Genomic DNA, 14664 nt, shown 5'->3' on the forward strand with positions numbered 1-14664 from the left:
ACATCCCTATTTTCTCTATGATATATCAAATTGTATGAATACAGCACATGCAACAGCATATATATTCTGATTAGGGCTTTCCAATCATCCCCACCCCTCATTCCCACTCAACTAGTGGAATGACATCAAAACATTATTTATACATAATATCACATTATTAGGGCGTTATGGAGGTCTGACCCTGTATACGGTACCTGATTCCATAGTAACCCACACCACTTGCCACATGCAATGATCTAGATAGAGTGATAGTGTACAAACTGTAATTATCAGGACATATCAAACTTTACGTAGCAGGTAGAAAAGCAAATAGACGACCAATAGGGCAGCCAAGTCAATTGGACACCCCCCACCCCTCCCCGACCCTCCATCCCATTCAACAAGGATGAATACACATAACATCCTATGCTTTCAAATATTTGATCCTAATGATAGCTCTAACCTACATATAGCTGCTTTCCCAGTTTCCCCCTCCAGCAACCCCCCCCCCCTCCCTTTTGCCCAACATTATGGTTCCACATATGGGTGGAGCCTGTAAAAGTTGGACAAGATCATTTTCTACACTGATGCATTTGAGATTAAGCAGTTCATCAATTTGGAATGACATCAAAACTTTGAAACGGTGAAAATAAGATGGTCAAAAATTAATATTAGACCGTTCATTAAATTCTCACACACATTATGGGGACCCTAATAGTTGGAAAAAAAAAACTTCTACTTTACATTTAATATACATCACCTTAATCTATGCTGTTGGAAATGGTAAAAAAATCTTTCTCAAACAATAGGAGAAAGCCATAACAGTGTACATCCCTATTTTCTCTATAATATATCAAATTGTATGAATACAGCACATGCAACAGCATATATATTCTGATTAGGGCTTTCCAATCATACCCACCCCTCATTCCCACTCAACTAGTGGAATGACATCAAAACATTATTTATACATAATATCACATTATTAGGGCGTTATGAGGGTCTGACCCTGTATACGGTACCTGATTCCATAGTAACCCACACCACTTGCCCCATGCAATGATCTAGATAGAGTGATAGTGTACAAACTGTAATTTTCAGGACATATCAAACTTTACGTAGCAGGTAGAAAAGCAAATAGACGACCAATAGGGCAGCCAAGTCAATTGGACACCCCCACCCCTCCCCGACCCTCCATCCCATTCAACAAGGATGAATACACATAAAATCCTATGCTTTCAAATATTTGATCCTAATGATAGCTCTAACCTACATATAGCTGCTTTCCCAGTTTCCCCCTTCAGCAATCCCCCCCCCCCTTTTGCCCAACATTATGGTTCCACATATGGGTGGAGCCTGTAAAAGTTGGACAAGATCATTTTCTACACTGATGTATTTGAGATTAAGCAGTTCATCAATTTGGAATGACATCAAAACTTTGAAACGGTGAAAATAAGATGGTCAAAAATTAATATTAGAATGTTCATTAAATTCTCACACACATTATGGGGACCCTAATAGTTGCAAAAAAAAACCTTCTACTTTACATTTAATATACATCACCTTAATCTATGCTGTTGGAAATGGTAAAAAAATCTTTCTCAAACAATAGGAGAAAGCCATAACAGTGTACATCCCTATTTTCTCTATGATATATCAAATTGTATGAATACAGCCCATGCAACAGCATATATATTCTGATTAGGGCTTTCCAATCATCCCAACCCCTCATTCCCACTCAACTAGTGGAATGACATCAAAACATTATTTATACATAATATCACATTATTAGGGCGTTATGGAGGTCTGACCCTGTATACGGTACCTGATTCCATAGTAACCCACACCACTTGCCACATGCAATGATCTAGATAGAGTGATAGTGTACAAACTGTAATTTTCAGGACATATCAAACTTTACGTAGCAGGTAGAAAAGCAAATAGACGACCAATAGGGCAGCCAAGTCAATTGGACACCCCCCACCCCTCCCCGACCCTCCATCCCATTCAACAAGGATGAATACACATAAAATCCTATGCTTTCAAATATTTGATCCTAATGATAGCTCTAACCTACATATAGCTGCTTTCCCAGTTTCCCCCTTCAGCAATCCCCCCCCCCCCCCTTTTGCCCAACATTATGGTTCCACATATGGGTGGAGCCTGTAAAAGTTGGACAAGATCATTTTCTACACTGATGTATTTGAGATTAAGCAGTTCATCAATTTGGAATGACATCAAAACTTTGAAACGGTGAAAATAAGATGGTCAAAAATTAATATTAGACTGTTCATTAATTCTCACACACATTATGGGGACCCTAATAGTTGAAAAAAAAACCCTTTGACATTACATTTAATATACATCACCTTAATCTATGCTGTTGGAAATGGTAAAAAAAATCTTTCTCAAACAATAGGAGAAAGCCATAACAGTGTACATCCCTATTTTCTCTATGATATATCAAATTGTATGAATACAGCACATGCAACAGCATATATATTCTGATTAGGGCTTTCCAATCATCCCCACCCCTCATTCCCACTCAACTAGTGAAATGACATCAAAACATTATTTATACATAATATCACATTATTAGGGCGTTATGGAGGTCTGACCCTGTATACGGTACCTGATTCCATAGTAACCCACACCACTTGCCACATGCAATGATCTAGATAGAGTGATAGTGTACAAACTGTAATTATCAGGACATATCAAACTTTACGTAGCAGGTAGAAAAGCAAATAGACGACCAATAGGGCAGCCAAGTCAATTGGACACCCCCCACCCCTCCCCGACCCTCCATCCCATTCAACAAGGATGAATACACATAAAATCCTATGCTTTCAAATATTTGATCCTAATGATAGCTCTAACCTACATATAGCTGCTTTCCCAGTTTCCCCCTCCAGCAACCCCCCCCCCCTCCCTTTTGCCCAACATTATGGTTCCACATATGGGTGGAGCCTGTAAAAGTTGGACAAGATCATTTTCTACACTGATGCATTTGAGATTAAGCAGTTCATCAATTTGGAATGACATCAAAACTTTGAAACGGTGAAAATAAGATGGTCAAAAATTAATATTAGACTGTTCATTAAATTCTCACACACATTATGGGGACCCTAATAGTTGGAAAAAAAAACCTTCTACTTTACATTTAATATACATCACCTTAATCTATGCTGTTGGAAATGGTAAAAAAATCTTTCTCAAACAATAGGAGAAAGCCATAACAGTGTACATCCCTATTTTCTCTATGATATATCAAATTGTATGAATACAGCACATGCAACAGCATATATATTCTGATTAGGGCTTTCCAATCATCCCCACCCCTCATTCCCACTCAACTAGTGGAATGACATCAAAACATTATTTATACATAATATCACATTATTAGGGCGTTATGGAGGTCTGACCCTGTATACGGTACCTGATTCCATAGTAACCCACACCACTTGCCACATGCAATGATCTAGATAGAGTGATAGTGTACAAACTGTAATTTTCAGGACATATCAAACTTTACGTAGCAGGTAGAAAAGCAAATAGACGACCAATAGGGCAGCCAAGTCAATTGGACACCCCCACCCCTCCCCGACCCTCCATCCCATTCAACAAGGATGAATACACATAAAATCCTATGCTTTCAAATATTTGATCCTAATGATAGCTCTAACCTACATATAGCTGCTTTCCCAGTTTCCCCCTCCAGCAACCCCCCCTCCCTTTTGCCCCACATGATGGTTCCACATATGGGTGGAGCCTGTAAAAGTTGGACAAGGTTATTTTCTACACTGATGTATTTGAGATTAAGCAGTTCATCAATTTGGAATGACAACAAAACTTATAGTACCTTATAGTACCTGTATAGGGTACCTAATTCCATAGTAACCCACACCACTTGACATATGCAATGAGCTAGATAGAGTGATAGTGTACAAACTGTAATTTTCAGGACATATCAAACTTTACGTAGCAGGGAGAAAAGCAAATAGACGACCAAGAGGGCAGCCAAGTCAATTGGACCCCTCCCCGACCCTCCATCCCATTCACCAAGGATGAATACACATAAAATCCTATGCTTTCAAATATTTGATAATCATGATAGCTCTAACCTACATATAGCTGCTTTCCCAGTTTCCCCCTCCAGCAACACCCCCCCCCTTTTGCCCCACATGATGGTTCCACATATGGGTGGAGCCTGTAAATGTTGGACAAGGTAATTTTCTACACTGTTGTATTTGAGATTAAGCAGTTCACCAATTTGGAATGACATCAAAACTTTGAAACGGTGAAAATAAGATGGTCAAAAATTAATATTAGACTGTTCATTAAATTCTCACACACATTATGGGGACCCTAATAGTTGGAAAAAAAACCTTCTACTTTACATTTAATATACATCACCTTAATCTATGCTGTTGGAAATGGTAAAAAAATCTTTCTCAAACAATAGGAGAAAGCCATAACAGTGTACATCCCTATTTTCTCTATAATATATCAAATTGTATGAATACAGCACATGCAAAAGCATATATATTCTGATTAGGGCTTTCCAATCATCCCCACCCCTCATTCCCACTCAACTAGTGGATTGCCATCAAAACATTATTTATACATAATATCACAATATTAGGGCGTTATGGAGGTCTGACCCTGTATTCGGTACCTGATTCCATAGTAACCCACACCACTTGCCACATGCAATGAGCTAGATAGAGTGATAGTGTACAAACTGTAATTTTCAGGACATATCAAACTTTACGTAGCAGGGAGAAAAGCAAATAGACGACCAATAGGGCAGCCAAGTCAATTGGACACCCCCACCCCTCCCCGACCCTCCATCCCATTCAACAAGGATGAATACACATAATATCCTATGCTTTCAAATATTTGATCCTAATGATAGCTCTAACCTACATATAGCTGCTTTCCCAGTTTCCCCTCCAGCAACCCCCCCCCCCCGCCTTCTGCCCCACATGATGGTTCCACATATGGGTGGAGCCTGTAAAAGTTGGACAAGGTAATTTCTACACGGATGTATTTGAGATTAAGCAGTTCACCAATTTGGAATGACATCAAAACTTTGAAACGGTGAAAATAAGATGGTCAAAAATTAATATTAGAATGTTCATTAAATTCTCACACACATTATGGGGACCCTAATAGTTGAAAAAAAAACCTTCGACATTACATTTAATATACATCACCTTAATCTATGCAATTGGAAATGGTAAAAAAAAATCTTTCTCAAACAATAGGAGAAAGCCATAACAGTGTACATCCCTATTTTCTCTATGATATATCAAATTGTATGAATGTAGCACATGCAACAGCATATATTCTGATTAGGGCTTTCCAATCATCCCCACCCCTGATTCCCACTCAACTAGTGGAATGACATCAAAACATTATTTATACATAATATCACAATATTAGGGCGTTATGGAGGTCTGACCCTGTATTCGGTACCTGATTCCATAGTAACCCACACCACTTGCCACATGCAATGAGCTAGATAGAGTGATAGTGTACAAACTGTAATTTTCAGGACATATCAAACTTTACGTAGCAGGGAGAAAAGCAAATAGACGACCAAGAGGGCAGCCAAGTCAACTGGACCCCCCTCACCCCTCCCCGACCCTCCATCCCATTCAACAAGGATGAATACACATAATATCCTATGCTTTCAAATATTTGATCCTAACGATAGCTCTAACCTACATATAGCTGCTTTCCCAGTTTCCCCTCCAGCAACCCCCCCCCCCCCGCCTTCTGCCCCACATGATGGTTCCACATATGGGTGGAGCCTGTAAAAGTTGGACAAGGTAATTTTCTACACGGATGTATTTGAGATTAAGCAGTTCACCAATTTGGAATGACATCAAAACTTTGAAACGGTGAAAATAAGATGGTCAAAAATTAATATTAGAATGTTCATTAAATTCTCACACACATTATGGGGACCCTAATAGTTGAAAAAAAAAAACCTTCGACATTACATTTAATATACATCACCTTAATCTATGCTGTTGGAAATGGTAAAAAAAATCTTTCTCAAACAATAGGAGAAAGCCATAACAGTGTACATCCCTATTTTCTCTATAATATATCAAATTGTATGAATGTAGCACATGCAACAGCATATATTCTGATTAGGGCTTTCCAATCATCCCCACCCCTGATTCCCACTCAACTAGTGGAATGACATCAAAACATTATTTATACATAATATCACAATATTAGGGCGTTATGGAGGTCTGACCCTGTATTCGGTACCTGATTCCATAGTAACCCACACCACTTGCCACATGCAATGAGCTAGATAGAGTGATAGTGTACAAACTGTCATTTTCAGGACATATCAAACTTTACGTAGCAGGGAGAAAAGCAAATAGACGACCAATAGGGCAGCCAAGTCAATTGGACCCCCCTCACCCCTCCCCGACCCTCCATCCCATTCAACAAGGATGAATACACATTACATCCTATGCTTTCAAATATTTGATCCTAATGATAGCTCTAACCTACATATAGCTGCTTTCCCAGTTTCCTCCTCCAGCAACCCCCCCCCCCTTTTGCCCTACATGATGGTTCCACATGTGGGTGGAGCCTGTAAAAGTTGGACAAGGAAATTTTATACACTGATGTATTTGAGATTAAGCAGTTCACCAATTTGGAATGACATCAAAACTTTGAAATGGTGAAAATAAGATGGTCAAAAATTAATATTAGACTGTTCATTAAATTCTCACACACATTATGGGGACCCTAATAGTTGGAAAAAAAAACCTTCGACATTACATTTAATATACATCACCTTAATCTATGCTGTTGGAAATGGTAAAATAAATCTTTCTCAAACAATAGGAAAAAGCCATAACAGTGTACATCCCTATTTTCTCTATAATATATCAAATTGTATGAATGTAGCACATGCAACAGCATATATTCTGATTAGGGCTTTCCAATCATCCCCACCCCTCATTTCAGCTCAATTAGTGGAATGACATCAAAACATTATTTATACATAATATCACAATATTAGGACGTTATGGAGGTCTGACCCTGTATACGGTACCTGATTCCATAGTAACCCGCACCACTTGCCACATGCAATGAGCTAGATAGTGTGATAGTGTTCAAACTGTAATTTTCAAGACATATCAAACTTTACGTAGCAAGGAGAAAAGCAAATAGACGACCAAGAGGGCAGCCAAGTCAATTGGACCCCCCCACCCCTCCCCGACCCTCCATCCCATTCAACAAGGATGAATACACATAAAATCCTATGCTTTCAAATATTTGATCCTAATGATAGCTCTAACCTACATATAGCTGCTTTCCCAGTTTCCCCCTCCAGCAACCCCCCCCCCACAACTTCTGCCCCACATGATGGTTCCACATATGGGTGGACCCTGTAAATGTTGGACAAGGTAATTTTCTACACGGATGTATTTGAGATTAAGCAGTTCACCAATTTGGAATGACATCAAAACTTTGAAACGGTGAAAATAAGATGGTCAAAAATTAATATTAGACTGTTCATTAAATTCTCACACACATTGGGACCCTAATAGTTGAAAAAAAACCCTTCTGCATTACATTTAATATACATCACCTTAATCTATGATGTTGGAAATGGTAAAAAAAATTCTTTCTCGAACAATAGGAGAAAGCCATAACAGTGTACATCCCTATTTTCTCTATAATATATCAGATTGTATGACTTTTGTACACTGTCGTGCTGGAGATGGTTGGGAAAGTGACATAGGAGCCCTATTTAGACCATTTTATGTAGCAAATGCTACATTTCTGTAGTTTGATATGTCTTTGAAACTACAGATTGTACACTGTTTTGAAGTTCATTGCATGGGGCAGGTGGAATGGGCCCATGGGGAATCAGGTACTTCATACTTCGAGTACTTTATTCAGGGTTTGACATTTCATAATGGCCTAATATTTCAATGTTAATGTCTATTTAATGCTTTGATGTCATTCCACTTGTTGATTGGAAATGGGGGATAAGGTGACCACCCAATTAAGCTATATGCTGTTGCATATGCTAGATCTATAAAGTTTGGCATGCCTTGGAAAGTACACTACCTTTTAACCTTTTCCCCTATTCTTTGTTAAATATTTTATCATATTCTCACATAGATATTGTTTTTCTGCTCTCTTACAGACAAGGGCTGGCTGTCTGGCACAGTACTATCATATAAATGCTCAAGTTGGTATATCAAGGCTGCTTGGTTCCATATTATATAATGTTGTGTTGGGACCTCCGGATATGAAATAAACATGTTCTTGGATTTTGTCAGCTGGGTTGGTTTCAAGCAATCAATTCTTGCATAGTGGATATGTCAGCACTATAGCAACAGATCATACTGATTGGTGAAGTTCAGCTCTATGCACAATATTCATTTCAGAGAATCTTTGTTTCTTGTGTTCAGTTCTTTGATTATCATACATTTTGGAGACCATTGAGCACATTGTATTATATCACCATGCATTGATCTTGATATTATGTTGATGTTTATTAAACTGAGATGGTATGTGTTTGAGGAGTTTTAGTACTAAAGAAAATTTTATGATGCAAGAGAAAGGCATAATTAGAAAATTTACAAAACATTTGTGAACATCATACTTTGTCAATGTGACAGGAAGATTAGCTATGATGAAATATAATATATACCATACCATATATTATACCAGTGAAAATTATACTTTTTTAAAGATAAAGTGATGTACTGTTGATATTTGTCTTGAAACAGTTCCATATGTATGGACAAATCTGTTGCAATGTAGATACATAGGGTGCATCATATGCCAAGAATTGAATAAAATTCTACTGTATATATCTACAAGCTGACACCTATTAATGCATTTTCATTATGTAACCCTCTACTTCCTCTACAATATCTGTAATATCCTCTCTATGTTTCCACACAGTTGTATAAAAGCTCTTCTTTGGTTTTTTTTGTGCTACTATTTTACAGGGCACGAAGGGTGTTGTTTTGGCTGTGTTTTTTCCAAGGAGGAAGGTGGATTACCCCCCTCCCCCCGGTTCCCCACCTTCACCTTATGCTGAAATTATCCCCCTATTTTGAATCAAATTTAGTCAAGTGGTGATGCCAACCAACATGGAGTGTTTGAACAGCAGCTTGGTTTTGAACTGTTATTTAGGTAAACAGTTCAATTAAATGTTTCCTGTGTGGGAGAGGACAAAGGTGCCCACTTAAGGCTTGGAAAAGTTGGCCAGTATTGTTATCCTATATTTACCATTGCATTCTTTCAAAATTGCATGGAATTAAAATTTGAGGGATGTATCAGGAAATAAGTTCCATATGCAACAAACCAATATATGGCATCCTTCCATGACAATTGTGAAATGCCAGATGTCTTTTTCAATCATTATGCCTCCTCCTCCTCCACTCCCCCCCCCCCCTTCCTCCACCCCAGAAATTACTTCCAATAACACTATGGAATATAATTACATTGGTAATGATTAAAATTATGTGGCTTGAAGTGTTTTTTTTTTCATTTTTCGATATCAACCTTTCTGCAAAATCTATAATGTGTCCCTAATGATCATTATTTGAAGTAACACACTATTTTCCCCATCATACCCCCTTCGGCATCCCAGGAATGGATAATAAGCACATTTCGATCATGAACAGTTAGAAGTAGTGCTTCTCAAATGATATCCAGCTGATACCAGTTTCAAACAAGTCTGTGGCCAACTCACTTGTCATGTGTGAAGTAATTTTTTCCCTCATCACCCCCCCTTCCCCTTCCCCATGATATACTGACAATGGTACAGAAGCATGCTACATTGATTATGATTGAAATAACAAACTTCCAGTGAGGTCCCCATAAACCAATTCAGTGTGTGTTAAGTCAGTAGTGAGTCCCCACAAGTAATGTGGAATGTCTTGTATAGTAACACTATAACAAAAGTAAATAAAAACATAAATAATACCTAACTTAATTTTGGATGGAAAGGTCATTACAAATTCAAAGTTTGAAGCCTCTGTGATCATTGTAACTAACGGTCCCCATAATGATAGCCAAAAGGTTGAGTCCCCGTAAACCACCTTACGCCTGTATGCGTGTGTATGTGGGTGTGTATGTGTGTGTTTGACAGACCATCTTACCGGGATGACATTGTAAGTGTTATGGTAGCATCCACACTGGTTTGGATTCACACAATCACCACCTTTCATCAAATATCCACTAGGACAAATGCAGGCGTCTTGCCCGGAACAATTATTGTAGCAGCCAAACAAACCATCGGGATCTTCACAAGTGAACTCACAGGTACAAGTCATCCACTGCATATTAGTGGGACAGGATTCCGGAGTACTCATCACTGCAAGGAATGATCGGGTAGAAAACAATATTAAACGCAATTCTTATACATTAATTAGTAATGCATGGGAATGAAGGGCTTCTAGTTGATTTACATATGAAAAAGAATAAAATGTCGTGACCGATACCACTCGCATATGAAATATTTCTCTGTCGATCTAGTCAGATTATTGCTACTTTAGATCGACTGAAAAATAATAAGCTTACAGCTTACAGTCTGAAGTACAATCGCTTCCTACTCGTTTAAGTATCAATTAGAAAACATGGGTGTTAATTAATCCAGTACACCAAGTAGGCCATGCAAACTGATTGTATGTATAGAGGTTTGAAACCAGTAAGGTGTTCATTCCATTGCAGGGTGTTATCACCTGTATCGAGCAATGATTGTTCTGTTTTCGTAACAAATGTTGCCTCACTCTAGAGATCCAATATGTTACTAACCAACTCGGAACTATTTGTAGATCTTAAGGCTGGGTCTCGAAAGAGCTAACTTGAAGAGACTATATTAAATGAAATGGAAATAAACAACCAAATGTGTATAGATATTTATATATATACTTACTCATTGCGGTTGCAAATGTGTTGAAAGGTCCATTGGCTACTAAGAAGTGCAGCAAAACAAACCAATAAATCGTTGTAACAGCCGACATACTCTTCTGTATAACTTCTTTGTTACAATAAAAATGACCTGGCCTCTTTTACTTTCGCTTAAAACGCCATAGATCAACGAACGCGAACATTGTCTAACTGAATGAGAAAAACCAATAACTTGTATTTCAACATTTAACAATTACCGACGCAAAGTAAGACATCTATTGTTGATTCCCCTACAACAAAAACAAAACAAAGTTTAGACTTCCTGTTACCAATATACTGATGATACATTTGATTCAGTGAACGATCTCTTCTTTGTGGTATGCAAGAGACGGAATAAACGTAAATATATCAACAGAACACGGAAGTTGTATTATTTGACAACTTACAACACAACGTAGTATCCCTATTCTTGTTCATCAGATGAAAAACTGTATCTGTGATGAATTCACCGTTAGAAACTGTTTGTTCTTGTCTTCTGAATGATATTGATTTGCTGATAAATATTCATGTCTCTTTACTATTTTGCTTAAAGTTTCTCCATTTTGGGATAATGATTATCTTGAAATGCACATATAAAATCGTTAGCAATTAGTTGCTCACAACGTTGCTGGGTTTGGAAGATATGGATGTATTGATGACTTTTTTTGTGCGAAATACTATTGCAAAAATAAAGCCTAACAACAGAAAGTAACGAAACAAAAGCAAAAGCAAAATGTTGTGTTCCGGTAAGTAATGGAGGTCGATTATTCGTTATGGATTTTAATAGTGATGAACTCTAAATGAAATTGGAATAGAAAATAGTGTCAATGAGAAACAAGAACATACTGACTTCGACAAAATGAAAACATTGCTATTGTTAACAATGAAAGCAAATTCCTGAACGAAGAAACAGGAGTATAAGCAAAGATTACGCTATACACAGAGATAATCAAGTACAGAGTGGGAAATTATGTCTAGTTTACCAACCGTAAAAGGATAGCTAACAAAGACTTTTAAGTTTTAGAAAAAAAGAAGAAAATAGGTACAGAGCCAAACAAACAATACGTTTAACTGTAACCTTCGCTTGTTTATTGATGTGTAAAAGTAAGTTGGCCTGACGTTTCGATCCTAGTAGGATCTTCTTCAGAGGCTTAATGACAAGTAACAGTAACAGGAGGGACAAAAACACGCACAGAATACAGACAGGTTAATGAGCAAGATGAACACAATGAGATAGATGATAGGTGAATTTTATTTTGTTTATTGATGTGTGACAACTTCATGGCCACACATGTCACAGGTATGTATGATTATGTCCTCTGTATGTAATAAGTGTTAACATTGTTATACGTATTGCTGGTTTTTTGTCACTCGCTTAGCATGAGTTACTTGTATTGTTTTGTTTATTGCAAGACGTCTGCGTGACTTCATATGCTACGTTTGTTGTTAATAAATGTTTTCGGGAATTTTATTATTTCTGTCGAGGCTACACTGACCTTGGCAATAACTATAGAAAAACATTTTGCGACATTACATTGCTTTCCTCAATGAAGATCGAAACAGGTTGCTGCAGTCTTTGAAATGATATTATGTTTTACTGGAAAGTATATTTTTCATTTTTTTGTGGCAAAAACGTTTGAATCATTTGTTATCCTTGTCATGGTATACACACTATCGTTTTTTTATTTTTTATTATCTCATCTCCCTACATGTAATATATAGGCTGATCAGAAATAAATAAATTATCGATTTATATGTAACATTAGTAGGCAATTTTAATTATGATTGTAAAGAAAGGAGACTTTTCCCATATCGTATTAACATTTTGAAATTAAAATTTAATTTATATGTAATATATGTATTTTAGATCCTCCTGCAAGCAAGAACTCGCAAAAAAAAAGCCTCATTGGCTTATCAAAGCCGCAAGCTGACCAAAATCAGTCTCTTTGATTCATATTTAAGGTCCATGATTATGAATTGTCAATTGTCAACAACTCTGTAACTGGACGACATAAATTAATCTTGGCGTGACTCGAACTCGTGACCTTATGATTGGAAGGCACCGGCGTTAACCACTGAGCTAAAACTCCTAGTAGGCTTATTTTTACACTATATCAATTCTTTTTTTCTTGGTTGTTGATGGAGAGAATTCTTTTTTTTTTGGTTGTTGATGGAGAGTCGTACCTTGAGAATAATCGAATATTCGAATATTTGTTCATGTGAAGATAACGTGTTAAGTTGCAATGGCTACTTTTGTAGTGCTACTGCAACTTGTCGAACTGAAGGCAATGAAAGCAAACGAATGTGTAATGATGGCTTTATGGGAGATGGTGCAACGTGTGAACGGGTGAAGGATTTTTGGGATGTTTACAACAATGTTTCAACTGACGAGAGCCTTCAACATATCTATCCCTCTGCATGGCCACTGTCTTCTTTTGAAGTATATTGTAAAGACGGCTGGACGGTAAATTTTGTGAAGTATATAACGATGATATACATATTGAACCAAAAGCTGTCTGGAAGGTATCTAGCAATATTGAGCACACATTTTTGCTTTAATACAAAATTCATGATTCCATATAAAACTCTCAGACTCAATTATTAAAAAGTTCAATCATGTATAAATCAGTTGCTCTCCTTACTTTTTGTGCTAAATAAATATTACTGAACACCAATAAATGCCTCATTAACATTCGGAACAGAAAAAAAATATGCTGATTCCGTGATTTTTTTCATTTATATAAAAACATTTTTAAAGTTGTAAAATATACAATTTTGCAACTAAGTACCGTTAATCATAGAACATGTTTTGTATAAAGGGTGAGTGGAGTCCTCCTCACCATTGGACCTCAAGAACAACATCTTCCGGAGGATCGACAACATCTTCAAGGTAAAAGCCAATAAGTTTGAATACCAGGGATTCAAATCAATAAGGTTGATTTCGAGTGAGAACTCTGAGCACATACCTGTTTTAATTTTAATTACATCAAATCTACACCGACGTTTCATGAGTGTCTAACACAAACCAGTTGAATGACACACAGATATGTCTTGTTATGCTTTTGTTTTCATATTTGTACTTGAAAGCTTATACCAAAGAGTATGGAAGGCTCCATTGACTTTAATAGTGACTAGGATAGCTACAAAAACGGTTGTGGTAATCTGAACGGAGAATTCTGGCTTGGAAACGAAAGATACACACCATTACTACAAAACAGAATTACAAAATTAAAATAGATTTTACAATTACTGTTTTGAATGCGGCAGTATTTTTGCAGTTTGATTAATTTCGGATCAGCACAGAGGCTGACAACTATAAACTCATAGACCTTGGTGACCAAACTGAAAGCTTTGTTAAGTACCGCTTATTCTCCTTGAAGAATACATGTTTTGTTTGTTAAATAACTCTGTTGCAAATTTTTACGTTAAGTAATACGATGTTTTTATACCTGTCCCCCACCACCCATCTCCGTCTACGCCAAATAGAATGAATCAATTGTATTAAGTTTCTCAATATTTGAAAGTGAGTTTACCTTAATACTTAAATTTAAATTTCCCGTACGGTCACTGGTCGCAATTTTAAAGCTGTTTTCTTTACTTTTTAAGTTGAAGAAAAAAACGTTGACCAGTTATTCAATGTTCTGATGTAAACCATAGTGTACAAGCAATTTTTTGACCACTAGTGTTGTCTTTCAAATATTCATTGTATTTCAAGGCATATCTTTGTAT

The 14664-nt window shown here is 37.0% G+C and overlaps 1 protein-coding gene across 1 annotated transcript in view; it reads right to left on the reverse strand.

Annotated features, from left to right (window-relative positions):
• The window catches only part of LOC139974046 (microfibril-associated glycoprotein 4-like), a 107312-nt gene extending 95958 nt beyond the window's left edge, over positions 1 to 11354 (reverse strand). Inside the window, exons 1-2 of the mRNA XM_071980962.1 lie at positions 10922 to 11354; positions 10146 to 10360 (exon numbers count right to left, since the gene is read on the reverse strand). Coding sequence (XP_071837063.1) covers positions 10146 to 10360; positions 10922 to 11009 — 303 coding nt within the window. The 5' untranslated portion in view covers positions 11010 to 11354. The remainder of the gene's footprint in view (positions 1 to 10145; positions 10361 to 10921) is intronic.
• Positions 11355 to 14664: the final 3310 nt, after the last annotated feature.

Source organism: Apostichopus japonicus, chromosome 9, assembly GCF_037975245.1.
Source record: "Apostichopus japonicus isolate 1M-3 chromosome 9, ASM3797524v1, whole genome shotgun sequence".
NCBI classification, from domain to species: Eukaryota; Metazoa; Echinodermata; class Holothuroidea; order Aspidochirotida; family Stichopodidae; genus Apostichopus; species Apostichopus japonicus.